General features: G+C 43.8%; 1 protein-coding gene across 1 annotated transcript in view; it reads left to right on the top strand.

The window, feature by feature from the left end:
* The first annotated feature begins 6,742 nt into the window (after positions 1 to 6,742).
* Positions 6,743 to 27,833, top strand: part of Slc25a12 (solute carrier family 25 member 12) — a 94,669-nt gene continuing 73,578 nt past the window's right edge. The window contains 2 exon segments of the mRNA NM_001399269.1: positions 6,743 to 6,784; positions 7,716 to 7,769. Coding sequence (NP_001386198.1) covers positions 6,773 to 6,784; positions 7,716 to 7,769 — 66 coding nt within the window. The 5' untranslated portion in view covers positions 6,743 to 6,772.

The following is a 27,833-nucleotide window of genomic DNA, read 5'->3' as shown; positions in this document are numbered from 1 at the left end:
CAGTCTCATCTATATACTGTGTTTCACGTCAGCCAAAGCAATATAATGAGACCCTATCTCAATAATAAAAGAAAATGTAAGATGCGATACTTCACAGAATTGCTATGTTATAATTTAATATCTGTTTAATTTTTTTCTCTTGAAAACTTTATGTACATTGTAACAACGTGTATAAGGCTTGAGTGCATATTCTGTGAGCTTTGACAAATGTATCCAAAGTGCAGGCTACTGTCATCACTCCAGATACATTCGTCCTGCCGCTTCCTGGTCCAGTCCTCACAGTTCTGAGTCATTTTCCCTCCATACTTTACTTCTGATTGTCTTAGAGATGACATCTGGCATTAGTTCTTTTGTACGCTATGACTTCATGTAAAGCATTTACCAACACCTGACACCGACGGCTTCTCCTCATCCATCTGCTTCCTTTTTAATTTTTCAGAAGAACCTTCCATTACCATACTTGGGCACTTGGGCTATTCCAGTGGTGGGTGATTATGAACATTCTTGTATAGCTCTTTTCTTTTTTAAAGATTTATTTTACGTATGTGAGTACACTGTCACTGTCTTCAGACACACCAGATGAGGGTATCAGATCCCATTACAGATGGTTGTGATCCACTATGTACTTGTTAGGAATTGAACTCAGGACCTCTGGAAAAGTAGTCAGTGCTCTTAACCACCGAACCAATCTCTCCAACCCTTTTGTTCAGGTGGTTTTTTTTTTTTTTTTTTTTTTTTTTTTTCCAGAGCTGGGGACCGAACCCAGGGCCTTGTGCTTGCTAGGCAAGCACTCTACCACTGAGCCAAATCCCTTTTGTTCGGGTTTAAACAAGTTGTTTTTTTTTTTTTTTTTTTTGTTTTTTTTTTTTGAGATAGTTTCTCACTTCACACAGCTCATGCTGTCTTCATAGTTACTATACAGCCCAGGCTGGCCTTAAACTCACAATCCTCCTGGTCCAGACTTCAAAAGTCCTGGGGTTAGTCATGCATGAACCACCACCCCTGGCAAGTGCAGGACATATATTTTTATTTTTATTGATTAAATATTGAGAGTTAAAATAAGCAAATCACAGGGTAGGTGCATATTTAATTGGGTTCCGTGGTTTTGTTTTGTTTTGTTTTTTAGTTTTTCATGATAGGTTTTCTCTGTGTAACTCTGGCTGTTCTGGAATTCATTCTATACACCAGACTGGCCTCAAACTCACCGAGATCCTCCTGCCTCTGCCTCCCAAGTGCTGGGATCAAAGGTGTACACCATCACCTCTGGCTAGTTTTGTTTTGGTTTTTTTTTTTTTTTTTTTTTGTTTTTTTTTTTAAGATTTTATTGTTTATTGCTGTGGGTATTTTTTTTTTTTTTTTTGAGCTGAGGACCGAACCCAGGGCCTTGCGCTTGCTAGGCAAATGCTCTACCACTGAGCTAAATCCCCAACCCCAGGTATCGGCTTTTTACCTGCATGTATGTCTGTGTACCATGTGTGCATGACCAGTGTGCAGGGCGGTCAGAAAAGGCATTGGGTCCTCTAGTTAAGGGTGGCTATAAATCACCCTGTGTGCCCTGGAGATCCAACTCAGGTCCCCTGCAAGAGCTGCCAGTGCTCTTAACCACTGAGCCATCTCTCTGGCCCACACACAATTTTTAAAATGTAATTTTTTCTTTCGTTTGGATCTATTCCAAACCATCTTCTACATTGGTGTCTTGGAAAAAGAGAGTAAAAACAGCTTCTGAGTCAATTCGGAGGAGTAGGAGGGGCAGGTGGCAGAAGGACACGGCAGGATGTTTGTTCTGTCAGCTAGACATTTCTTTCCTTACACTGAGAACATTTACCCCATTGCTTTCATCTCTAATCCAGACCTTGACACATGCTAACCTAGGACTCTCTCATGGAGCAACATCTTAACCCTACCCCATTATTACCTAAAGCTGCCTTCCCATTTGACACCTGAAGGAAGGTTTTTTTTTTATTTTTTTTACTTTAAATTGTGTGTGTGTGTGTGTGTGTGTGTGTGTGTGTGTGTGTGTGTGAGAGAGAGAGAGAGAGAGAGAGAGAGGAGTAGAGTGCTAATGCCTGGGAATACCAGAAGTGGTGAGTCAGGTCCCTTGAAGTTGGAGTTACAGACAATTATGAACCACAAGCTGTGGGTTCTGGTAACAGAACACCAGGGTTTTGTAAATGTAGCAAAGACTATCCCCCCTTGGGCCATCTCACCAGCTCATTAAACTTTATTGTGACTGGAGAGACAGCTTAGTGGGTAAGATCATTTGCTGCTCTTCTAGAGGACCTGAGTTCAGATCCAACAACCATGTTGGGTGGTTAAGAGCCATCTGTAACTCCAACTCCAAAGGTTCAGTGTCTACTTCTGGCCTCCTCGAGCCCATATGTGTGTATGTACATATATATGGTGCACGCACAAAAATCTTAAAAAATATATAATATTTATAACGAAAACATCTAGCTGGGTGGCAGTGGTACACACCTTTAATCCCAGGACTCAGGAGGCAGAGGCAGGCAAATCTCTGTATTTGAGGCCAGCCTGGTCTACAGAGGGAGTTCCTGGATAGCCAGAAAATCCCTATATTGTTGTAAAAATAAAAAAATAAAACGGTATGAGTTGTCTTTTACCCCGCTGGGTCTACACCTCGGTGCCCAAGATATCTGCTAGATATCTTGGCGGAAACACATCCCAGCTGCACACTTTCCTACACTCAAACCCTCACATAAAAGAACACACAACACAATAATCTTTGACCCAATTGATATGATATAATTGCCTACTTAAACATATAAAGCCCGGTACCATCCATCCCTTAGAACATTGATAACAACCTGTAAATACACAGAGCAGAATCTTAACATCACCTGCCATGGCTTCTCTCCCTCTCCACCCTGTCTCCTCCTCTCTCCCCTAGTCTCCTCCTCTTCCTTCAAACTTCTCTCCCGCCCATCCTTCCTTCTCATCCAATGACAGGCCTCCTTCTATCCTGTACCTGCCTCACCTGTGACATCATCCTACATCCCTATCTTGAAAAACTAAACTAAACTAAACTAAAATAAAAAGAAAATGAAAACTGTAGTCACTGTAATCGGGACAGGAGAGACAGCTCAGCAGTTAAGAGCACTCGTTTCTCTGACTGAGGACCCAGGTTGGTCACTCACACCCACATGGCTGCTCACAACTGCCTGTAACTCCAGTCCTAGGGAATCTAGTGCCCTCTTCTGAGCTCTGTAGGCTCCTGAATGAGTGTGGTGCACACACACTCCCCACAGGGCTGCCACATGCTGGTTGTTTAGCAGCTTAGGATGGGTACTAGACAGGTCATAAGATGCAGCTGATGCCGTCTGTAGGACTGCTATGATCTGTCAAATAGGAGACACAAATAGTGGGTACAGTTAAGGTGTGATTATTTCGTGTTTTGTGGGAATGCAACCAGAAATGGAGTCTAGATTATACATATACATCTTTAATTATGCATATACATTTTTACTTATACATATATGATTTTGACATCTTTAGGAATCTTTGTACTGGTTTCCATATGATTGCACTAAATTCCAAGAACGTACTCATCTCTACACCCCTACTGGTAGTGTCTTTCTTTTCTTGATAACAATCTTGATTGGGGGTTGGGGGTGCAGTGTGACCCTCACTGTACTTCTGTATTGCCCTTTCCCTGGTAATAAGTGATCTCAAGTTCCTTTTCTGGGTACCTAGTGACCATTTTTATGTCATTTTTAGAGCAATGTCAATTTAAGTCTTTCATTCACTGTTTGATGGGAAGATATTTGTTACTGTGTGGTATAAGTTTTCTCGACATGAATTTCAGATGTCAATAATTTTAAAATATTTTTTCCAACCTATAGACTGCCCTTTTCATTTTGCTCCTCACTTTGCTGCACAGAAGCACATTAGTTTGATGTAGTTCCACATGTAACCTGAGGCTTGGCTTTGGTGTGATTGTCAAGAAATTACTGCCAGGGGCAACATCAGTGAACTCGAACACCACCCCCCCCCCCATGCATTTTCTTCTAGGAGTTGTTTGTTTGTTTGTTTGTTTCCGGGGCTGGGGACCGAACCCAGGACCTTGCGCTTCCTAGGTAAGCGCTCTACCACTGAGCCAAATCCCCAACCCCGTTTGTTTGTTTTTAAATAAGGATTTATTTTATTTATGAGTACACTCTAGCCATCTTCAGACACACCAGAAGAGGGCATCGGATCCCATTACAGATGGTTGTGAGCCACCATGTGGTTGCTGGGAATTAAACTCAGGACCTCTGGAAGAGCAGCCAGTGCTCTTAACTGCTGAGCTATCTCTCCAGCCCTCTTCTGGGACTTTTATGGTCTTAGACTTCCCCTTTAAAAATATATTTTGAGGAAAGTTTCTGTGCATGGCGTAAGATAAGGGCCCAGTGTCGCTCACTTATGGGAGCCTTTTCCATAACTACTTACACTTTTTTTTTTTTAAGTTTAAAGGAGCATGTCTCACTTAAGAAAGAAAACAGTAGCTGGATGCAGTTGTCTCCCCTTAATCCTAGCAGTCTGGACAGAGAGGCAGGATGGATCTCTGTGAGTTCGAGGGCACCCTGGCCTATAGGCAAGTTCCAGAACAGCCAGGGCTACACAGAGAAAACCTGTCTCAAAAACAAACAAACAAACAAATGAACACCAACCAACCAAACTCAACAACAACAACAACAACAACAAAAACACATAGGGTTGAGGGTTCTAGGTAAACACAATATTTATGTGTCTGGCTTTTGCTGGGCTCTATATTTTCAAATAACATATTTATTGATGGATGAAAGTATTCGTGGCATGTATATGGCTTTATGAATTAAGTAGACTTAATTTTTTTTAAAGATTTTATTTATTTATTATATATAAGTACACTGTAGCTGTCTTCAGACACACCAGAAGAGGGCATCAGATCTCATTACAGATGGTTGTGAGCCACCATGTGGTTGCTGGGAATTGAACTCAGAACCTCTGAAAGAGCAGTCAGTGCTCTTAACCAATGGGCCATCTCTCCAGCTCAAAGTAGACTTAATTTTAATACTATAATGACAAGAACCAATAAAATCTCATCACGTGCTTCCCTCTCACAAAACTCATGTCAAGTGCATTAATGATCAGAGTTAAACAAGTAAACCATGTTCCTTTAAGAAAACTTGTACCTTTGCTGGCCTCGAAGATATTAAAAAATGAGCACAGAAAGTCTATAACTAGTGGGTAGGAATACATGCAAGATACTAACAGAGCAGACATTATCAAGTTGCTACAAATTCTTTTGTAACGATCCAGGGGATAATCAAATATTGCAACAGTTAAGTATGACTGAGTCAAGAAGTTATCTACAATATGTAGGATTGCTACTTAGTTTATAACTTAAATGGTCTGACATAATGGTGGCAAAGAAGGTCCTTGCAATAAATAAACTGCTAATACACACTTCATATGCATATATATGTGTGTGTGTGTGTGTGTGTGTGTGTGTGTGTGTGTGTGTGTATTTACAAATAGGGCCATGTCTAGCACATGGAGGATTTTAGTAAATATTTAGGTGAATATCAATATATGACCTAATAGGATCTTCCCCCCCTTTTTTTTTTTTAACGATTTTAAATTTTATTTACTAGAGTGCACATGCGCACCTGCTTAGCTGAAATGTGGAAAATAGGAGTTGGTTATCTTTCTATCTTTAATGAGTTCTGAGGGTCCTCAGACTGAGCTATTACCTCAGATCCCTGCTCCCTCTTCTTTCCTTCCCTCCCTCCCTCCCTTCCCATTTCTTATTTCTCCTCTTTTCTTTTAGTTTTTCTGTTCTTTGAAGACTCATCTTATGCATCCCAGCCTGGCCTCTAACTCTTATGCAGCCGATGGATGATGACATTCTGCTTGTCCTGCTTCCGTTTCCTAAGTGTAGGGATTATAAACGAACAGTACTATGCCGAAGAGGAGAAGAGGAGTTTATGTGCTACGGGGGATGGAACCCGGGGCTTCCGGCATGTTAGTCAGGCACTCCACCAACTTAAGCTACTTGCCTGGCCCTCACATATCTTAATGGCAGGATTCAGTTTTAGAGACATTATTTTGGCTTAAGGCAGAGCTGGGAATTCAGTGAAGAATTGTTTCCTGTAGAAGAAAGGGCCAGCACAGTAAGTACCAGCTCCAAGATAAATGAAGTTGTTTTCTATACACATTGCACAAAGGATTTGGGTGGCTAAGAAAGTGAATCGAGTCAGGAGCATATTTCTGAAGTTATGTTTACTTAGGTTTTCCCTTTAAAAAGAAACTAACTAGGTAGTTCCTAATCCCTTTTCTTGACAGTATTTGTCACTGGCTGTCATAAACGCATTATTAATGGGACAAGCTTTCATAAGCTTCCAAACCTTGCTCAATACAGGCCTCAAGTGTTTCTTTAAGCCCCAAGAGGGAACCGACTTTGGCTGAAGCCGGTGCCCAAAGCCACACCCACTGCCAGGCCTTGGGACTTGGGGCTGACCCTGAGGAGCCCGGCTGGCGCTGCGCGTCGGAATCCAGTGGCCGGAGCTCAGGTGTCCCCCCGCAAGAGGCGCGACAACCCCGCCGGTCCGCAGATGGACAGACCGAGGCCTCTCGGTGCGCACTGCCGCCGCGCTCTAGTTCATTTGCATATAGACGGGCGCGGCGCTGCGACAGGAGGGAGCGCGGGCGCGGCCCCGGGCCGTGGCGCGCGCGCGCCCTGACAGCTCGGCCCTGCTCGCTCACTCGCTCGTTCCCGGCTTCCGAGCACAGCATGGCGGTCAAGGTGACTCCAACTCTCTGCTGCTGCTTTTATTGCATAAGAGACGTTCTGAGGGCCCCGAGTGCAGCCCCCGCCTCTTTCAGTTGCTTTCTTTGCCTGGTTCTTAGCCAGTGTGTCCCGGGGCTCTAGATTGCGGGTGGAGAGCTGTGCTGGGCTTGGACCGGAGGGAAGAGGATGCCCGGCTGGGGGAGGGGAAGGAGGAGGATCGTGAGTTGGAGGGGTTCCTGAGGACCCTGGTCGGGAGGAGGAAAAGAGTAGGGTTTTGTCCTAGGTACGTGGGATTGTGAGCACAGAGTTGGAGAGCGTTGGAGAGGGACTGAGAGCAAGCGGGCAGAAAAGCCGGGGATACCCAGGGCATCCGAGGTGGGGGAGGGGGTGGGTGTTGTCATTTGGGCCTCAATACAGCCCAGGGCACTGGTTGACATTTGCCTGGCAGGGTGCCGGGTGTCGAAAGTATCCGTATTTGTGGTAGCTCTCTCAAGGTTTAGTTCGAATGGAGAAAGGGTCGCCAAGATGACATGTACGGTTTCTGCTTTCCACAAGAAAGGCTGCTAGGCCCGGCTATTTGACTGTTTTACATCTCCTGTTGCTCCACTCTTGAGGCTCTCTAAATTTGTAGCTTGGTGCTTACTACTGTATTGCCAGTAGATGTGGAATAAAGTCAACGATTATATTGGTTTCCGTTTCCAGCTCACAGGAAATACCATCTGTAAATTGCTCTATCTTGGATTATTCACGCCCCTTTCTCCCACCCCTTAGCCGTAGATCTCCAGTTTGACAGGTGTTATCAGCAATTAAGCTTAGGGGTTGTTTTTAGACTAAATGCCCATATAAAAGATAATCGTGTTGTTAACAGATGTAAACTATAATCTAAAGAGATTGTGTGGTTTCTAGCTAAGCATTAACCAGTCATCCCCCCACCCCTACCCCATAGGTGCACACAACCAAACGAGGTGATCCTCATGAGCTGAGAAACATATTCCTACAGGTAAGTTAAAGAATTTTATATCAAGGAAAGAATGCAAAGAGCATAATTGTTATTCCTCTTCAAGCTCTAACTTTGAGAAATGATCTTCTCACAAACATGAGTGGAGGATCTCCTTTTGTTTTGTTTTTCGAGATAGATTTTCCTTGTGTAACCCTGGCTGTCCTGGAACTTGCTCTGTAGGCTAGTCTGGCCTTGAACTCAGAGATCTACCTGCTTCTGCCTCCCCAGGGCTGTGATAGGTTCTACACTTGGCTGTTTGTACTCTTAGTAACAACCAATCTTCAGATTTTCTTTATATTGGGGATTGACATGAGGTTTTCCTGGAGTTGCTGTTCTTGTTTGCATGACTTAGGATGGCTTATAAAGTCTCTTCCTCATACATGTCTATGTCATTTGTTGCACTGATAATAATACAGCTATTATAGTTGTGCTTTCCCTTCCCACTTATTACAACCATAGATGGGAGTGGGGGTGGGAAGTTGGTACAACATGTTTGCTTTAGATTCTTTTGTAAGGAGGTTGGTGAGATGGCTTAGTGGATAAGGTGCTTTACTCAGAACCCATATAGGTATGGGAAGAGAGGACTAGCTACATAAAGTTGTCCTCTGACTTTCATATGTATGTGCATCTGTACCAGTGCTCGCACACCTGCTCCTTATAATAATAAATTATTTAAAGAAGAAGAAAAGAAAAAAACCAAAAGGGGTGGGAAGATGGTTCAGCAGTTACAAGCACTGTTTGTTCTGGAAGACCTGGGTTGGATTCCCAGCATCCACATGGCAGCTCTCAACCATCTGCAACTCCAGTTCCAGGGAATCTGACATCTACTTCTGGCCTCTGAGGACACCACATCACATGCATGTGGTGCATAGACATACTCATATTGAAAAAAGGAAGAATTGTAAGGATTGACCTTCTAATACCTTACTCATGTTAAACTTTTAGAATCAGTCACCTGACTATGCCTGTTTTTTTTTTTTTATTTTTATTATTCTTTTTGTCTTTGCTTTCTTAAATTCTTAAGGTATTTTACTAAAAGTTGTGTTTCTCTGGAAAGAGCTGTTTTTGAGAATCTTGTATTCTGGATGTGGATTCTCTGTAGACTATTAACCTTGGGCAGACTCCTTCTGGGTATTATTTCCCACTGTAAAATGAAAGGTGACCTTCAAGGTTCCTTTCGATTCCAAAAGTCTATGATCCTATATTAGGAACAGAGTCTAGCGTCTGCTAAACGCACCTAAGCTAGATGGCACTTTTATCTGAGACAGGTAGTTTCCTTAGGCCTGGTGGGGAGGAGGCTGCATAGGTGATCACACACAGTGTAGTTTATGAAAAAGAATTGGTAAAGGCAGGGGTGTAGGTCAGGGATAAAGCATTTCCCTACTTGTTTGTGGCCCTGGATTTGGTTGGGTGTTAGCACCAAAAGAAAACAAAAAAGAATTAGAAACATGAGAGTTATTTTTAATTTTTATGTTTTAGACTAAGGTTTTCTATGTAGCACGGCCTTTCTTTCTTCCCTCCTTTATTTTCTTTCTTTCTCTCTCTCTCTCCTTTCTTTCTTTCTTTCTTCCTTCCTTCCTTCCTTCCTTCTTTCCTTCCTTCCTTCCTTCCTTCCTTCCTTCCTTCCTTCTTTCCTTCCTTCCTCATTTCTTTCTTTATTAGAGACAGGGTGTTACCATGTAACTCTGACTGGCCTGGAACTATTACACCAGGCTGACCTCCACCTCACAGATCTGCCGGGCGTACTCTTGAGCTTGTTTGATCTTTCTGACTCAAGCCTCCGAGGATTATAAGTGTGTGTGACCATGCTTCATAGGAGCCTTAAGTTTTACAAAGTGTATTAGAAGGATCCTTTCTGGAGCAAAACTATAGAGCTGCACCATTTGTGTGTTAAGACCTTTGTTCCTCACAAGTATTCTTTGGGGTTCACAAAAATATATCAGTATAAACCTGGTTATATGATTAGGGTCAGTTGTTTTGTGGAGAGCTTGTATAATATAGCTAATTTTATTTTCTTGTTAGGTGTGGAAAAAATCAGCTGAGATGCTGTATGATGTAGTGAAAAGAGCCCTGTTCCCAGGTATCAGGAACATGTGCGTCTCTATCCCCAAGTTCAAGGATAACCCCAATGTAGACCAGGCTGGCCTTGAACTCACAGAGATCTGGGTGCTTTTGCCTCTTTTTTGTGGTGCTGGGGAATCAAACTCATCATATATATTAGGTAAACATTCTACCACTGAGTGACACCCTTACTTCTTTAAATATTATTTTGATGATGTCTATATTTTATTTTTGTACAGAAAATTTGTGGTTTATTGATTTATACTCATCACTAAACATAAAGTAGTGACTCAGGCATCATCATCATCATCATCATCAGCAGCAGCAGCAGCAGCAGCAGCAGCATTTTGTTTGTTTTTCTAGTCAGAATCTTGCTACATAGCCCTGGCTGACCTGATACTCATTATGATAGCTCAGTCAGGCAAATCTTGAATTCAATGTTCTGGATTACAAGCAGGAGGCACCATACTTGTCTTCAGCACTCTTGGAAGGAAAGAGAAAAAAAAAAGTATAGTTGCTTAATCCTCAGGAAAGCATTAAAGACTTTGTATCTAGTTGGAGCAACTTTTTGTTACCTTGTAGCATATTAAGATTTTATTCCTGCTTTGTCTACTTCAAGCTATAGTTACTTAAAACAATTGGTTACTTCTATTAAAAGTTTCATTATAGATCCATGTGGCTTTTTAACATCTTAGATATAATAAAATATACACTAGTTATATCTTTCTTTAGTGTTAAGCGTATTTATCACACATATATATATTTAAATTAGGTTTATGTGTATATAAGTACCTGTGGGAACGTGGGTGTATACATGCCATAGTGCATGTGTGGAAGTGAGAAGCCAGCTTTCAGGACTGAGTTCTTTCCTTTCACAGTGGGCTCTGGGCAATGAACTCAGGTCAAAGTTATTTACTAAGGTCTATCTGTTACGTCCCATGCACTTGCATTTCATTTCGTAGTAATCATCAAGTAATTTGATAGTAATTGAAGCAAAGGATGGAGCCAAGACTGAATGATGACAGATCTTTCCTTTCTGAGGCTTGCTCCTTTTCTAATCGACTGTGGTTGAGGAAGTCAGGAACCATGAAGGTGAAGACATGGCGAGATGTAGAGCAGATGTGTTGGTTTGTCTGGAATGGAGGTTCGTGGAATAACGGCAGTGGCATTTTTATAATAATTATTATTATTTCAATCATTTAGAGAGTACACCGGCTTAGTGCTCTAAACATGTTTTGTTAATATTCTTATTCTCTTACGAGGTAGACTTGGTAGGTCTGTTATGTAGATTAAATTAAATGGCTTGGTTAATGTTATTGAGTTCATAAGGGAAACTGAAATCAAATGAGTTCCAGAACCCATACTCTTTCTGCCTTTAAGAAGAGCAGATTTAGGGGCTGGGGATTTAGCTCAGTGGTAGAGCACTTACCTAGGAAGCGCAAGGCCCTGGGTTCGGTCCCCAGCTCCGAAAGAAAAAAAAAAAAAAAAAAAAAAAAAAGAAGAGCAGAGCAGGATGTGGTGGTCATGCCTTTAATCCTAGTACTCAGGAGGCAGAGGCTGGCGGGTCTCTGAGTTTGAGGCCAGCCTCCTGGTCTACAGAGTGGGTTCCAGGACACCCAGGGCTACACAGAGATAAACAAAACAAAAGCAGCTTTAGTGGGCTCCATATCTTACCCTTTTAACCCAGCATTGGAGAGGCAGAGGCAGGCAGTTCTCTCAGGGTCCTAGGTTAGTTTGTCTTCCTCTCAAGTTCCAAGCGAACTTGGGGGTGTTCTACCTGTAACTTGGGGTTGGGGAGGAGTAGTTTTCTGGGGTCTGTTAACTTGTACTGCTAGGTTATAGAAGAAAGTCTCTAAAACTGCCCCCTCCCTTTCTTGGGACAGGGTCTCACTATACAGCCCTGGCTGATCTAGAATGCTCTTTGTAGACCAGGCTGACCTTGAACTCAGAGATCTACCTGCATCTCTAATGCTGGGATTACAGACCACTATATCAGGCTTAAACTGTCCCCTTTCTGATGCCATTTCTATTCACCTTTAGAAGACCTTTTATTGTCACTTTTTAAGACTGGGTCTTGCTACATAGCCCAAGCTCATCCCTGTCTTGCAAACCTCCTGCCTTAGCTCCCAAGAGCTGAGTTCACAGGCAGTGCTACCATGCTCAGGTCTAGAACATATACTCTTTTTTTTTTTTAGATCCAATTGATATGATGTAATTGCCCACCTAAACATACAAAGCCCAGTACCATCCATCCCTTAAGAACATTAATAACAACCTGTAAATACACAGAGCGGAATCTTAACACTACCTGCCATGGTTTCTTGCTCTCTCCCTCCTGTCCCCTTTTCCTTCCAGTCTCCTCTTCTTCCTTCAAACTTCTCTCCCGCCCATCCTTCCTCTCATCCAGTGACAGGCCTCTTTCTGTCCTGTACCTGCCCCTCACCTGTATATTACAAATTCAATGGGGAGAAGGTTCTGGTGAAGTCACCTGAGTCCTGAGCATGTGACTAGGCAGCTGTCCTTGGGACAGTGGAATAGTTTTGTGGGCTGGAGAGATGGCTCAGAGGTTAAGAGCACTGACTGCTCTTCCAGAGGTCCTGAGTTCAATTCCCAGCAACCACATGGTGGCTCACAACCATCTGCAATGGGATCCGATGCCTTCTTCTGGTGTATCTGAAGACAGCTACAGTGTACTCATATAAATTAAATTAAATACATCTTTAAAAAAAAAAAAGAAAAAAGTTTTGTAACTGTGGAGACGAGACACACTTGTACAGGTCTGTTTGTAAAAACTAGTGCTGTTTCCTAAATTTGTAAGAGTTTTAAAAATCTGACTGTCCAGGCTGTAGGCTTAATCTTCTAACCAAGGACTCCAACTCTTGCTTTGGAAGTAACCTCTGTCTAGTTGTGTCATGATGTGGATTGTTGTGTCATGGATTCCTCCTAACTCTGCGTGTAAGCCTTCTGAAGACCAGTAGGTACACAATTACTAAAATTTCAAAGTAGTTTTACTCTTGTTTGCTGTGGTTTTTTATTTTTATTTTTTGAAGCCTCACAACTAAATAGTTAACAGAAGTACAGCTTTGGACAGAGGACCCTGAACATCGTTTTTTTTGAGTTGCTAGGACATTACTCACAGGCACACAGAATGGGTTTCAGGTACCCTGACCTAAGACTCTTGTGTCCCCTAGTTGCTTGAATTCTGCTGGCGCTAGCTCCTTGACATCTGCCACTGCCCATCTTAGGACTTCTCTCGCTGTGACAAAGCATCACGACCAAGGCAATTTATAGGAGAAAGCACTTATTGCTTATTTTGGGCTTGTTTCCAGAGAGTTACATCCATAATGGTGGGCATGCAGACAGAAGACATGGTGGCTGGAGCAGGGAGCTGAGAGCCGAGGGCTCACATCTCAAACTGGTCTGACTTTTAGACACAGACTCCTTGGTGACACCAAGCCATTTCTGAAGGAAGCAGAGGTTCCAGGTCACACTGGTACCAGGGTGCGCAGGTGCAGGTCACCAACAGAGGTGCAGAGACGCTCTGTACTTTTTGCTTCTTGCCACTCTGGTTTTGGGGGATGTGACACCAATCCTAGCTTCAGGAAGCTGTCCAAGCAGGGGCTGGGGACAGGGCTGCCACCTCAGGATGCTTTAAACTCATGTCCCCAGGGCCACAGTGTGTATCTTGATGTAGTACAGGTCCTCTAGATGCAGCGCCTAAAGGTCATGTGATTCAGGATCCATCCTCCACGCAAGGTCACCTGGGCTGTGAGTCCGAGTCCTAGATACTCTTAACCCTTGTGTTGCATGCTTAGAGGATTCTGAAATGGGGTTATTATTTTTTTGAAAGACAGAGTTATATTAGAGCTTTTAGCAGCTATATTTTGCTGAGAATATTAAAGACAAAATAATCTGGCTACTTAGGAGGTAAAATTAAAATGTGCCTCTGTGCTGTAACTACCTAGAAAAAATTGGCTGAGGGGTTTGGGTTTGAGGCAGAAGGTAGGCTCTGTGGGTTTCCAAGTGGGCAAATTGGAGTGGTGAAACATGGCAGGTCTCTGTGCGTGCTGGATAGAGTGCGGGGAGATTGGCAGTGAGTGGAGGTACCAGCTAAGAGCCTATTGAAATAATCTGTGCAGGAGTAATGACCCGGAGTGGCTGGCGTCTTAGAGAAACGGAAAGTCAAGGCGACACCAGGGACTTTGTAAGCACGGAAGCTTAGATTCGCTGTTAGTTATGGAAGGGCTGGAGGAAGAGTGAATCTTGCGTTTTTAGGAGAGATATCAATCAATAGGGCATCTATTTATGGAGTCGGAGAAGGTGGCTACAGAATTAAGCTTGGTTGCTAAATAGGTGTGCCCCACTAAGTTAAAGTCACATTAGGATGGACACATATGGGCACAGGACAAATCCCTGTCGGGAGGACTAACTGTTAACTGGGCAGAGAACCAGGAGCCAGGTTATAGCTGACATTCCTAGTTGAAGGGGAAGGAGGGATTGAGCTGGGGGAGAGGTGCCATGAGAGTTTGAAGTAGGAGTTTCACAAAAAGGCTAAGTCAAAGGCTAAAGTACACATCATTTCCTTAGTGTAGTCTGGCTTGGGTGGGACTTGGAAGTAAAAGGAAGTAAAATTGAGTTCCGTGTCATTTGAGCTTTCTTCTAGAAAGTCTATACAGAGGGCTAAGGAAATGGCTAAGTGGGTAAAGGCTTGCCACACAAGAGTGGGGACCAGAGATGCCTAGAGCCCACATAAAAGCCAAGCAGGTGTGGCAGCTACAGGGAGCTATCCATTTACTGGGGAGGTAGAGTCTAGGTTCAGCAAGAGATCTTATCTCAGAACTACAGAGTGAGTTAGAAGAAACTCAATGTAAGCTTAGGGCCTATGCATCCACATACACACACATACATGTGAACACGTATACATGCATATTACTCATGCACACATACCTAGAATTATTTTTTCCTGAAACTCACTCTGAGGACCAGGCTAGCCTCAGAGATCTGCCTACTTCTGTCTCCCAAGGGCTGGGATAAAAGGTGTGCGCCACTATGGCCTGCTTCCCTGCATTCTTTATTACTTCTCAAAATTTGATGAGCTATTTTAGTTTATTTCCCCTTCCTTCCTCCCTCCCTCCCTCCCTTCCTTCCTTCCTTCCCTCCTTCCTCCCTCCCTCCCTCCCTCCCTTCCTCCCTTCCTCCCTTCCTCCCTTCCTCCCTTCCTCCCTCCCTTCCTTCCTTCCTTCCCTCCTTCCTTCCTTCCTTCCCTCCTTCCTCCCTCCCTTCCTCCCTCCCTCCCTTCCTTCCTTCCTTCCTTCCTTCCTTCCTTCCCTCCTTCCTTCCTCCCTTCCTCCCTCCCTCCCTCCCTTCCTCCCTTCCTCCCTCCCTCCCTTCCTTCCCTCCTTCCTGCCTTCCCTCCTTCCTGCCTTCCCTCCTTCCTGCCTTCCCTCCTTCCTTCCCTCCTTCCTCCCTCCCTCCCTTCCTTCCTCCCTCCCTCCTTTCCTCCCTTCCTCCCTCCCTCCCTCCCTTCCTTCCATTCTTTTCTTCTTCTTTTCTTTCTTTCTTTTAATGGGATAGAGTTTCATGTATTCCAGGCTAGCCTCCAATTGAGTGTAGCTCCAATTGAGGAGTAGCTGAGGATAACATTGAACATCTGATCTTCCTGACTCTGCATCCCCAAGTGCTGGGCTTATGGGTGTGTACTACTCACCCACTCAGAGCTGATGTGATACTGGGTCTCAAGCACCCTGCCAACTGAGCTACAACCCTAGTCTGTGTACTTCCTGTTAGTTGATAAACAGGTATAAAGGCTGGGGAGATGGCTCAGCAGTTATGAGCACCTGATACTTTACAGAGGGCTACGGTTTGACTCCCGACACTCACATAGTGGCTCACAACCATTGGTGACTCCAGTTCCAGGGGCTCCAACAAACATGCATGTGGTGCACATACATACACTTATGTATGTACAAAAAACATACATATACATAAAATAAATAAATAAATCTAAAAATCCAAAACAAAATAAACAATGTTCTCTAGGATTCTGCCTTTCCCCTTAGAGCCCAGGAAACTGGATCACAACAGATGGCTTCTTAGACTGTTCAACTGTGCTGTAATTTTACAGCTCGTCCACAGGCTACCGTTACCTTATAATGGTCATCTCTCAAGTGACCTCTTTCTTCTTAAGCCTTTCTCTCCCACACTATCATGGACTCTGTTTTTCTCCATCAGAAGTAGACAGCAATGAAAAAAAATAAGAGGGGAGGGGGGGGGACAGAGGATGCAGCAGATGTTTGTCACAGATCTGACAAATGTCAGAAGGGTGTCTTAGCCACCTCTGCGCTTTGCGACAAGGTAGGCTTGTAACAATTTTTTTCTTTACAATTTTTAAAGGATCTCTTAATTCTTCTTAGTTGGTAGACCGTGTGTTCCCTTACGGATTTATTATAGGCTGAAAACAACATACGTTGAGAACTATACAGCTATGTATGCTGGACCAAAATTTGCTGGGATACAGAATTCAAATATCATTTTGATTCCTGTTATTTTCTTCATTAGCTTGGACAGCAAAGGTCATAAGGCACAGGGAAGTGTACTTTTTGGACATACGTGTTATTTGCTTTTTTGTTTGTGATGCACCCAACCCGAGTCCTTGGTCACACGGGGCAAGTGCTCTGCCATCCCTGGCCCTGTCTATTTTAGATTGAAGACTAAATGGGAGGTGGTGATGATATCATACAGCGAGGATGAGTTTCTTCAGGTTTGGAGGTAACGGGAATGTGTGGTGGAAAGAAGTGTTGCTCGGCTCAGGAAGTGTTTGTTTACATACTCTGTTATTTATGCATGAAGATCTGGGAATGACTCCGACATAGAAAATCTCACACACACACACAGGTTACTACTGGGAATGACAAGTTCAATAAGGACATAAAAAGAATGATGAAGGGACCACGGTTTTTCACCATTTCAAGAGGTTGGTGGAAGCTCCCGAGAGCATATTAGTGCGGGGAACTGAATGGCCACTCAAGGTGAAGTGCTGGAAAGGATTCCAAGGCTTATCTGTGGAGCTTGGATGTATAAAATGGTTTGATACGTTCAACGGCTAGAAAGGAAGCCAGTGGGCTTGAAGCGTCAGTGAGTGGGGAGGCCATGTCCAGAAAGGAGGCTGATGGAGCCATTTTCCAGCACGCCTTTGCATCTAGGCCAGGCAGGGTATTTGGGTTTTTATTTATTTATTATTTTATTTTATTTTATTTTTTAGCAGCAAGATAGAAAACAGTGAAGGCCTTTTCCCCCCCTTTCCCTTTCGAATTGTTGAAATTGTAGTTCCAACAGAACATATTTAAGCAGATCGTATTGATACGTAAACTGCTCTTTCTGTTTCCATACTTCCTTGTGGATGGCCGTTTTGCATAGACTCTGATGCTTTGAGTCTAACTTCCTTCTATCTGTCACCAGTGCTCTTAGAACATGCTGAACTGGATCAAGACATGCAGGAGGCCTCAGAGTCCAGTTGGAGCCAACGTGGGCTTTGTAGATAAACTGACATGGCCTTCGTTTTACTTTTTGACCTCTGGTGCGTTTGTTTGGGTTGGACTTGTTTTGGCTTTATAGACTGGGTTGTACTGGGTAGTCCAGGCTGAACTTGAACTCTAAAGCCTCCGCTCCCACACTCCAGTGCATTGCGTTACAGGCATTGATCACCACAGCTGGCTGCCAACATGGGCTTGAATCCTCATTTGACCCTTTTAAAATTTGCCTTAGGGATTTATTAGACTGCCCTTTGGAGTTTATTTTCTGGCTAAGGGCTAATACACTCAGGACAGACAGGTGCTGTAAAGATTAAACGAGGTGACTGCTAAAGTGTGCAGTGTGCCCGATATCCTAAGAACCAAACCAAGTTCAGTGTCTCGTTCCAGTTCTGCATAGAGATGAAGACACCTTTCCCCCTCCACTACTGTAGCCCAGATAGCTGAGCTGAAATGAGTAGAGAGACTTAGCTGTTAATATGTGTTTGCCATTGTACTGGCTGGTTTTGTGTGTCATCTTGACACAAGCTAGAGTCATGAGAAAGAAAGGAGCCTCGGTTGAAGAAATGCCTCCATGAGCTCCAGCAATAAGGTATTTTCTCAACTAGTATCAATGGGGGAGCCCAGCCCATTGTGGGTGCTGCCATCCCTGGGCTGGTGGTCCTGGGTTCTATAAGAAAGCAGGCTGAGCAAGCCAAATGTAACAGGCCAGTAAGCAGTACCCCTTCATGGCCTCTGCATCAGCTCCTGCCTCCAGGTTCCAGCCCTGCTTGAGTTCCTGTCCTGACTCTCTCCAGTGATAGACTTTGATTTGGAAATGTGAGGTTAAGTAAACCCTTTCCTTCCCAGCTTGCATTTCGGTGTTTTTGTTGCAGCGATGGAAACCCTAACTAAGAAAATCATCACGTATGAGCCAATCAGGTGCATTCTTAAGACATGGCATCTGAGTGTCTTCTCAAGATGGAAGCCGGTGGTTCAACCTCAGCGGAAATTCTCCTGGGCAGTTCTGAGGAGATGTATGGTTGCAGCCTGAGGCTGGGAGATCCGATACTGTGGCAGGCAGCAGCTGTTTCCTCCTGAACTCCCAGTCGCTTAGTGGGAACCAGAAAAGCAACAATGGTTCAATTATAAAAAGTTAGTACATTCAGAATCACTCCGTTACTTTCTACTTTTAAAAAAAGCTTTTTGTGGCTGGAGAGATGGCTCAGTGGTTAAGAGCATTTGCTGCTGTTGCATACAATCTGAGTTTGGTTCCCAGCACCTGCTAGATGGCCCACAACCATCTGTAATCCCAGTTCCAGGGAATCTGATAACCTTACTCTGGCCTCTTTGGGTGAGCGCACTCACACACACACACACACACACACACACACACACACACACACACACACTCAAACACACATAAATAAATGTAAAACATACATAACTGGGCAGGGGTGGTGCATGCCTTTAATCCCTGCACTTGTGAGGCAGAGGTGTACGGATCTGTTGAGTTTGAAGCCAACCTGGTTTACAGAGTGAGATCCAGGACAGCCAGGGCTACATAGAGAAACCCTGTCTGGAAAAGCCAAAAACAAAACAAAACATATATTAAAGAATAATAAGATCCAGGCTAGATTCATTCACTGCCCTTGGTTGATCTGTCACTCTGATTGTTTCAACATCTGCTCTCAGGATAAAAGGCTGCCTTTTCCTGTGGCAGAATGTTAGTCTAAACCTTAACAACACCAAGGCATTCTATCTCCCTAGGAACTGTATCTCGATTATCAAAGAGACTCAGTTTGTCTAGGCTTACGAACATATACGCACCTGGTAGTATGTTCCCATGGTTACTTAGTACAAGAGATTGAAGTATTTATTTGAAGAACAATACGAATTAATTATTTGTCTTAACCCCCTTCAGAGGCTTCCTGGTTCCAGCTATCGGGTTCTCTCAGGTCGTTATTTTATTTCTAAGATTTCTGATCATTTTTAAAGAGAAAACCATTTTGGAAGAGCCAGCATTAGTTCATTTCAGTTGTTACAAGGCTCTTGAGCTCTTTCCTGATCTGCTAGGAATTGCATTGCCCTAGCTGACAGTAGGCCTAGCTGTAATGAACTGAGAAAACATATATGCGTTTTAAGTTTTACACTCTTTTAGGACATTAATTTAGTTTGTTATTGTGAGGTTGCTGACCCCTTTCCACCTCCACACGGGTTTCGGGGTTGAACTTAGCCCATTAGGCTTATGCCGTCAGGTGCCGCTCTTTACCCACTGAGCCATCTCGCAAGCCCAATTTCAAAGTATTTTTGTCGGTTTTTAATGCATGTGTGAAAAGAAAAAATAAGTGCTCGCATTTACGGCAAGCGTCCTGAGCAAGAAAGGCAGGATTCTGGAGAATTCTGTTTGCAAAAATCAAATATATCTTGTTTCAGATGGGTCTGAAGGCTACATATGTAAGCTTAATATTGATACTAAACCCAGGCGTATGGGACTGGGGTGTAATTTAGTTAGCAGAGTACTTGCTAAAGTCCTGCATTTGACCCCCACCACCTCATAAAGGTGTCATGGCGGCACGCATCTGAAATTGTTGCTTGGAGGAGGCTGAGGCAGGAATGTTGCCACAAGTTTGAGGCCAGACTGAAGTAGCCAGCAAGACCTTGCTGCAAAAAGGCTGGTAAGTTGGCACAGCAGATAAAGGTACCTCTTGCCAAGCCTGGAGACCTGGGTTCTGTCCATGCACTTACCTCATCCATACACACACTAAACAGGTAAATAAATTAGGAGAAATATATTTTAAAGCATATAAATAGATAAAATAGATAAATCAAAACATGATTTTTAGTAAGTTTGGAAAATTTAATATTACTCACTAAGTTTTTCTTTTAAAACATTTCTATGCCTTAATAAAGTTTTTCAAATTAAAAAAAAAGTCAGTTTGGCCTTTTTGTTTGTTTGGTTTTGAGGCAAGATCTTATTGTGTCTATCTGGTTTTCCTGGAACTTACACTGTAGTCAAGGCGGGGCCCAAATTCATAATCCTCCTGCCTCAGTCTTCTGAGAGATAGGTTTACAGACAGGAGACACCACACCCTGCTTGTCAGGTGTAGAGTTATTTCTTTTCCCTTGAAACATTTATGATAGAATAAGCTTTCATCTCCGTGGACTTAGTGTATCAAAATAAGGTTAATCCCACGGCTGTGTGAGGTTTGTGTGTCAGTGCCGTCGTGTTTGCTCCTCAGGCCCGCTGCGTGTTCAGTGAAAGGGCATGTGTTCCTGACTAAATTTGGCTTCCTTGGGAAGCACAGGCAGTAAGAGTGGACAGCGAGGATTAGCTTCATGTTCTCAGCCCTTGCCCTGGTACATAATGTCCTCCTCAGTTGTAACTCATTTTCCCCCAACGGGAAATGCTCTGGGTGACACCTCTAGTTACCAGCCTCAGCGACTGTCATCTCTGGAGTCACTGAAACTGGATGGATATTAAGATCTGAAATGTTAGCTTATCTCAGTTGGACCGGTCACGGACACACAGTTTGGATTCAGATTACAGCCGAATGTTGGCTATGCAGAGAGAGAGCTGCTTAGAGCAGTTACAGCTGACCTGCTGGCAAGCTGACCCCTGGGCAACCTTGGTTTGAGAGGCAGAGAGTAAGAAGAGTAGCCCTTTCATGTTAAGGGTTGCTCTGTAAGGAGCGAATATTGATCCCCCTTCTCCCGTTTCCCAGCATGCACCCCCACCCCCAGCCCCACCCCCACCAAACAGGCTCTCTCCGTGTAGCCTTGGCTGTCCTGGAATTCAGTCTATAGACAAGGCTGGCCTCAAATTCACAGAGCTCCACCCGCCTCTGCTTCCGGAATGCTGGGATTAAAGGAGTATACCACCACCTGATTACCAACCATTTCGGAGTGTTCAACATTCATGTTTTCCCATTCCCAAATACTTTTATATTAAAGATCCTCTTTTCCTCCCAACAACAGGCCGGCTTTTTGCTTGTATCTCCTTGTCAGAGAAGAAACGGGCTAAGTAGCGGGATAGTTGCTGATTTACCGATGCCACCCACCAGCATGGCCAGGCTGTTTTCTTCTGCCTTAGCGTCCCATGTAGCTTCAAGGAGAGCTGCCACTGCGCCCACTTGAGTCGCACTTTTTGCCAAGAAGTCCCTCATGAGTTACAGTTTCTGACTCTGGTTTTATTGTTCATCAAGCCATTCTTCCTAACACTGGGGTGTGTCTCACTCATCTGCACTGAGACCGGTCCTGCCCAGCAAAGGCTTACGATGGATATACAATAACACAAACAGATCTGATTTCTACAGATTTTTGGCTTAAAAAGTAGTTTTTCTAGATATGTGACCTCAGTTTTGGGTTGCATATTTTTTTAAAAAAGTTTGATCTTGTTACATTATATAACATCTAAGTTCAAGGCTAGCCTGGTTTACAGAGGGTGTTTCTGGATAGCCAGGGCTACACAGAAAATCCCTATCTCAAAAAGCCAAATAAATAAAATAAATAAATAAAAGGAAGAAAGAAAGAAAGAAAGAAAGAAAGAAAGAAAGAAAGAAAGAAAGGAAGAAAGACAGACAGACAGACAAACTTCTAAGTCACTGTAATTGGGACAGGAGAGACAGCTCAGCAGTTAAGAGCACTTGTTTCTCTGGCTGAGGACCCAGGTTGGTTACTCACACCCACGTGGCTGCTCACAACTGCCTGTAACTCCAGTCCTTAGGGAATCTAGTGCCCTCTTCTGAGCTCTGTAGGCTCCTGAATGAGTGTGGTGCACACACATAGGTAGACAAAACTCATACATATGAAAAATTTTAAAAATATATATTGTTTTTTCTTTGATTTTTTTGAGACAGTTTTTTATCCAAAATTCATCATAATTTTAAAGTATCTTTATTTTAAATTACATATAATATCTGTATGGGGGTATATGCATGTGAATACAGTTGCTAGCAGAGGCCAAAAGAGGGCTTCAGACCCCCTGGAGCTGGAGTTCCAGGAGGTTTTGCACTCCCTGACATTGGTGCTAAAACTAAACCCTAAAGGGCACTGAGTGCTCTGAACTGCCGACCCATCTTTCCAGCTCCTACATCTCACTTTTCATTTTTCACTTTTGCAATTTACTTACTTATTTTTGTTTGTGTGTCTGAGTCGGGGTCTTACTATACCCTACCCTGACCTTGAGCTATTTAACATGGGCTGGCCCAGACTTGTGGCAGTCTCTCCGCTTCAGCCTCCCTGAGTGTTCAGATTACAGCATGAGTTGCCGTGCCCAGCTCTGAAATAAATAAATACATACGTATGTATATGTACACACACACACATACATGTATATGTAGGTATATATATATATGTATACATATACACACGTTTGAATCAAAATCATCAATGAATCTTTTTTTAAGTACACCATTCAAACATTACATCTTATCATCTTTAGACTTTAAAATAAACCTGTTCCAGTTATGAATTTTTGAGATAATCCTTAGTAGAAATGTGGAGATATGTGAGCGCTTTGTAAGCTATAGTTAACACAGTTAGCTTCTAAAGTAGGAGTCACGGATTTGAAAGGTCACTTAAGGTTAACGTCAGTAAGTTGCAAGGGAGGTAGTACTATCCAGTTTACACCAGTCAGGTGAGGCCTTGATGCTTTCATCTTTTGGCTTCAAAAGGCCCAACGTTTCTCGGTAGCATGATCATCTCCCCTCGGGCCACAGATAGTTCAGTGTAATTACAACATGTTGTTGTAAACGAAACTCTGACAATTTTAATGTGTGATTTTGATTACATGAATGAGAACTCCAGGCTCTCCATAAGGTTGATTTTGTTTGTCATGCTTCAGACAGCCAAGGCCTCAAGCACGTGGAAACTAGACTTTGCATACGTTTAAATGTTTCTGGAAATGTCAAAAGCTGTGTGCCCATTTGTATTCCGAGTACTTGAGTTGAAAAAGTTTAATCTAGAAGCTAGATCACTTGTTTTCGTCAGCTTCTGTCAGCTCCTTCCTGTCACTGTCTTTCATGTGTCCTTGACTTCTTGCCCAGAAGGGATTTACAACTGCTTAAGAAACATCTTTCAAATGGCAGATGATTAACTCTAAAGTTATTTGGCATAAGGATATAATCTTTGGCAATTTTATTTCAAGTTATTTTAGGTTACCCTTTTATATGATAAGACAAAAAACGGGGAAGATGTCATAAAGCTATTAAATTGCTAAGGTTGTTAAATCTTTAGCATAGCAATATTTTGAAAGATGCCAAGCTTTGTTTAAAGGTTTTATCTTAAAGTTGTGTGTATGCTGTGTGTGTGAATGCACACATGAGTGCTGTGCCCTTAGAGGCCACAAGTTAGTGTTGGATTCTGTGGAGCCCGAGTTACAGGCTGTGGCTTCCTGACGTGGGTTCTGGGAACTGAACTCTAGTCTTCTGGAAGAGCAGCACACGTTCCTAACAGCTGAACCCTCAAAATACTATTTTAAGTCTTTTTTTTTTTTTTTTTTTTGCTTTTTTTGGTGTAAATAGTCAAGACACTTTGAATATCACAGAGAGAAAGCAGCAATAAGGCTCTTGATATTTCTATCCTTATATTACCTTATCTTTATCTCTCCTCCTCCTCCTCCTCCCCCTCCTCCCCCTCCTCCCCCTCCTCCTCCCCCTCCTCCTCTTCTTCCTCCTCCTCCTCCTCTTCTTCCTCCCCCTCCCCCCTCCTCCTCCTCCTCCTCCCCCTCCCCCCTCCTCCTCCTCCTCTTCTTCCTCCTCCTCCTCTTCTTCCTCCCCCTCCCCCCTCCTCCTCCTCCTCCTCCCCCTCCCCCCCTCCTCCTCCTCTTCCTCCTCCTCCTCCCCTTCTTCTTCTTCCTCTTCCTCTTCTTCTTCTTCTTCCTCTTCTTCTTCTTCTTCTTCTTCTTCTTCTTCTTCTTCTTCTTCTTCTTCTTCTTCTCTCTCTCTCTCTCTCTCTCTCTCTCTCTCTCTCTCTCTCTCTCTGAGACAGGATCTGGCTCACTGTATAGTTCAGGCTGGCCTCAGGTTCCCTAGTGGGGAACCACTATAAAAGTTGAGCACCACCATAAGCTATCTTTCCTTCCTAAAAAGTAAAAGTAAAAATACAAAATCTGTGTTCAACATTGTCACCAGGCTGGCTTTAGCAGCCTGTGTGTAACCTCACCACCTAGAATTAGACACAGGACTGTTTTTAAAATACTTTGGGTTTAAACCTCTCTCTCTCTCTCTCTCTCTCTCTCTCTCTCTCTCTCTCTCTCTCTCACACACACACACACACACACACACACACACACACACGCACACGCACACGCACACACACACACCACCTCAGTTTTATTTTGTTGCTAAGGAGCCTACTCAAGCCCACCTCATTCTCTCTAGAATCTAAAGATTTCTGTGCACCCAGCTCTGGTGAGGTGGCTCAGATTTTAAAAGTGCCTGCTATCAAGCCAGATAACCTGAGTCTGATCCCTGGGACTTAGATGGTGGAAGGAAAGAACCCTGACTGTCCCTTGTGTGCTGTGCCCCACATGCACTCTTTCACATGTAAATAAATAAATGAATGTTAAAAAAAAAGATGTGTGTGAGTGTGAGTGCATGGGTGTGAGTGTATGCATGGGTGTGTGTGAATATAAGTGTGTGCATGGGTGTGAGTGTGTGCAGGGGCTGGAACTGGGTGTTGAACATCCTAGGTGTGTGCTCTCCCACGGCAGGCTTGCCTTTGCAACCTCAGTGTCACCTATTTTTGTGGTGCCAGTTTCTCTCTATTCGTATAACATCTAATTTGTTTTAGCATTTTACCAACTCTGGGTAGCTTCTAGTTTCCATTTAGTACTCTCTTTGGTTCTGTCTGTTCAGGCAACAGGCTTCCTGACATTGCCAAGTAATTGCCTCTAATGTAATGGGTTAATTAGTTCACTGCTTTCTGTAGAAGTCAAGTACTGACTCCTGCAGATGAGAAGACTTAGGGTCCCCCACCCCCACCCCTTCAGCTCCACACTCTATCTTTCCATTAAAATCAAGTTAAAGCAGACTGGGAGAGTCTGGGAAAGCACTGGCAGAGTACCTGAGGGGGAGTTGTTCTCTGACATCATTTATAACTGTAGGTACTGGCAAAGCCTGTGTCAGAGCATGTCAACAAAACCATTTGTTTCCCTTGTTGGCTTCTGTGTCCTTGGTAGCTTGGGCTAATGCTGCTGTTTCCTGCGTTTTAGAGTCAGAGGGGATCCTGGGGGACTTTCTAGGTGCCACCTACTTTCACTGTGTGTACTAGGCAGGCTCGGACACTGGAGAACACACACCTCTCCATCAGAAGGAATGGGCAGATAATTGGTTATTAAGAACCTGGTGTGTTCTGTGTTTCCTCCCTGTTCTCCAGAAAGGAGCCTCTGTACAGCTGTAAAGTTAAATGTAGCAGCCATGCTAGACATTGGGGATATCTCTTTTACTTCACTGGGTCTGTGAAATGGACACTTCTGGTCCTAGGCATTTTGGGGTACTCAGCCTGCATCCATTCATCCATCCATTTTCTTTTTCTGTGTTTGTGAGTGTGGTGTATGGTCACTCTAGAGTAGGGATAGGGGTGCATGCAGGAACCAACATGCACCTTCTGTGACTGAACCTGCAGGGAGACTGACAGTCAACAAGTCCCAGCAATCCTCCTGCCTCTGCTCCCCCAAGTTAATATGGCTACAGAAACTTGCTTGGTCACTCTTGGCTTTTTATGTGGGTGCTAGGAATTTGAACTCAGGTCTCATGCTTGAATAGCAAGCTCTCTTACTCTCTGAGCTGAGCCATCTCCTGAACTATATACCCACTCCGACCACCCTCTCGTTCTCTTGTTTTCCCCTTTTGTCTTTCATAAGTAGGAAAAGAGAACACACAGTTACATGCTTAAGACAGGATGGTATTGTCCATCCCGCGTCCTCTGTCCCTGTGTCGTCATTCCCTTCCTCCCCACCCACCCACCACACTTTTTGGTGGTGTTAGGTATCAAACCCAGGGCCACCTTCACATTGTGCAAATGCTGTACCTGTGAACCATATCCCCCAGCCCCACTCTCTTTATTGTTATTCCTCTCTCCAATTAACCGCTCTTCCGGATAGGAACAAAGATTTTTCTCATTTCTACAGCCATCCGCCCAGTATGGAATCACTGTCTCTCTCCACCTGACCCAAGCCTTAGAGTACTCCTTTGGTTTTCACGGTGCATGTCCTACGCCCTGACTTAGTTTTGGGCAGTCTTGTTCCAGTGGTGGTTGGCTTGTCCACCTCGTTCAATTCTGCTGTTAGATTTCTTTGTATCGACCTCCCATGCCATTTGCAGTATCCCCATGACTACTGTGGCTCTCTCCACTCCGGCCATCTTAGCTTTTCAGCAAACCTGTCCAGGGACTGAGTGGGTAGCTCAGTGGGTAGAGGGCTTGCCCAGCTTGTCTCAAGCCCTGGTTTCATCTCCAGCACTGCACAGTAGCTCCTGTATGCAATCCCAGAACTGGGAATGGGTGGGGGATGGAGGTTGGAGGAGGATGAGATGTTTAAGGTCATAGTGAGTTTCAGGCCAGCCCAGGATATAGAGACCCTGTTTCAAAAAACGAGAACAAACAAGAAAACTGTATGTGTCCTATTATGCAAATGCTGAGGAACAAGAAAAGACATGTGCGAGAAGAACTGCTAGAATAGACTTACTGTCAGCATCTGGGATTCATGTGCTGATGTCACTAAGTTTGCTCTCTTGTTAAGGTTGATTTTTATTAATTTTTTTCTGAGCCAATTGATAGAATATAATTTGCCCATTTAGACAACACAAAATCCTGTGTACATCCATCCCTTAAGAATAGTCATAACAACCTGTAATATGTGCAGAGAGGAATCTTAACATCCACTGCCATGTTCTCTTGGTTGCCTCCTCTCGGTGTTTATTATTTTTTAACTCTCTCTCTCTCCCTCTCTCTCTCTCTCATCCTCCCTCCCTCCGTCCCTTCTTCCCTCCCTCCCTCTCTCTCTGTGTTTCTAGAGTTGGGGTAAATGTGAGTGTCTGAGGAGGCTAGAGGCCTTGGCTCCCTCTGGAGCTAGAGTTACAGACTTTGTGAGTCACTGAACTCACGTTCGCTGCCAGAGCAGCAGCAGTATGCTTTTATAGTGGGCCATTTCTCTAGTCCAGGTTTGTGTTTTTTGCTTTTGCTCCTTTGCTGTAGACCTGCTCTCTCAATATATCCCAGACTCACTTTATCTTTACCACACAAAAGCACGCACGATCTAGAATCCTAGGAAAAGAATGAACTTGTCTAAGGACTCGGATGAGCGGATTTGTAGTAGAGCCAGGATAAAACACAAGACTACTTCAGGAATGGCTTTTGAAGTCATGTGGCCTGGGCACGAAGCCTTTGGACGGTGGTGCCTCTCAAGTGCTTTGGATAGCGGCAGCCAGTAAAAACGTCCACCTCAGGCTCCCTCTTTGCAACTTGACTCAGCACCTTGCTGCAGCCTCTGGTG

Source organism: Rattus norvegicus, chromosome 3, assembly GCF_036323735.1.
Source record: "Rattus norvegicus strain BN/NHsdMcwi chromosome 3, GRCr8, whole genome shotgun sequence".
Classification (NCBI taxonomy): Eukaryota; Metazoa; Chordata; class Mammalia; order Rodentia; family Muridae; genus Rattus; species Rattus norvegicus.
The sequence above is the reverse complement of the archived record's forward strand: the minus strand, read 5'-3'. Positions and strand labels throughout refer to the sequence as shown.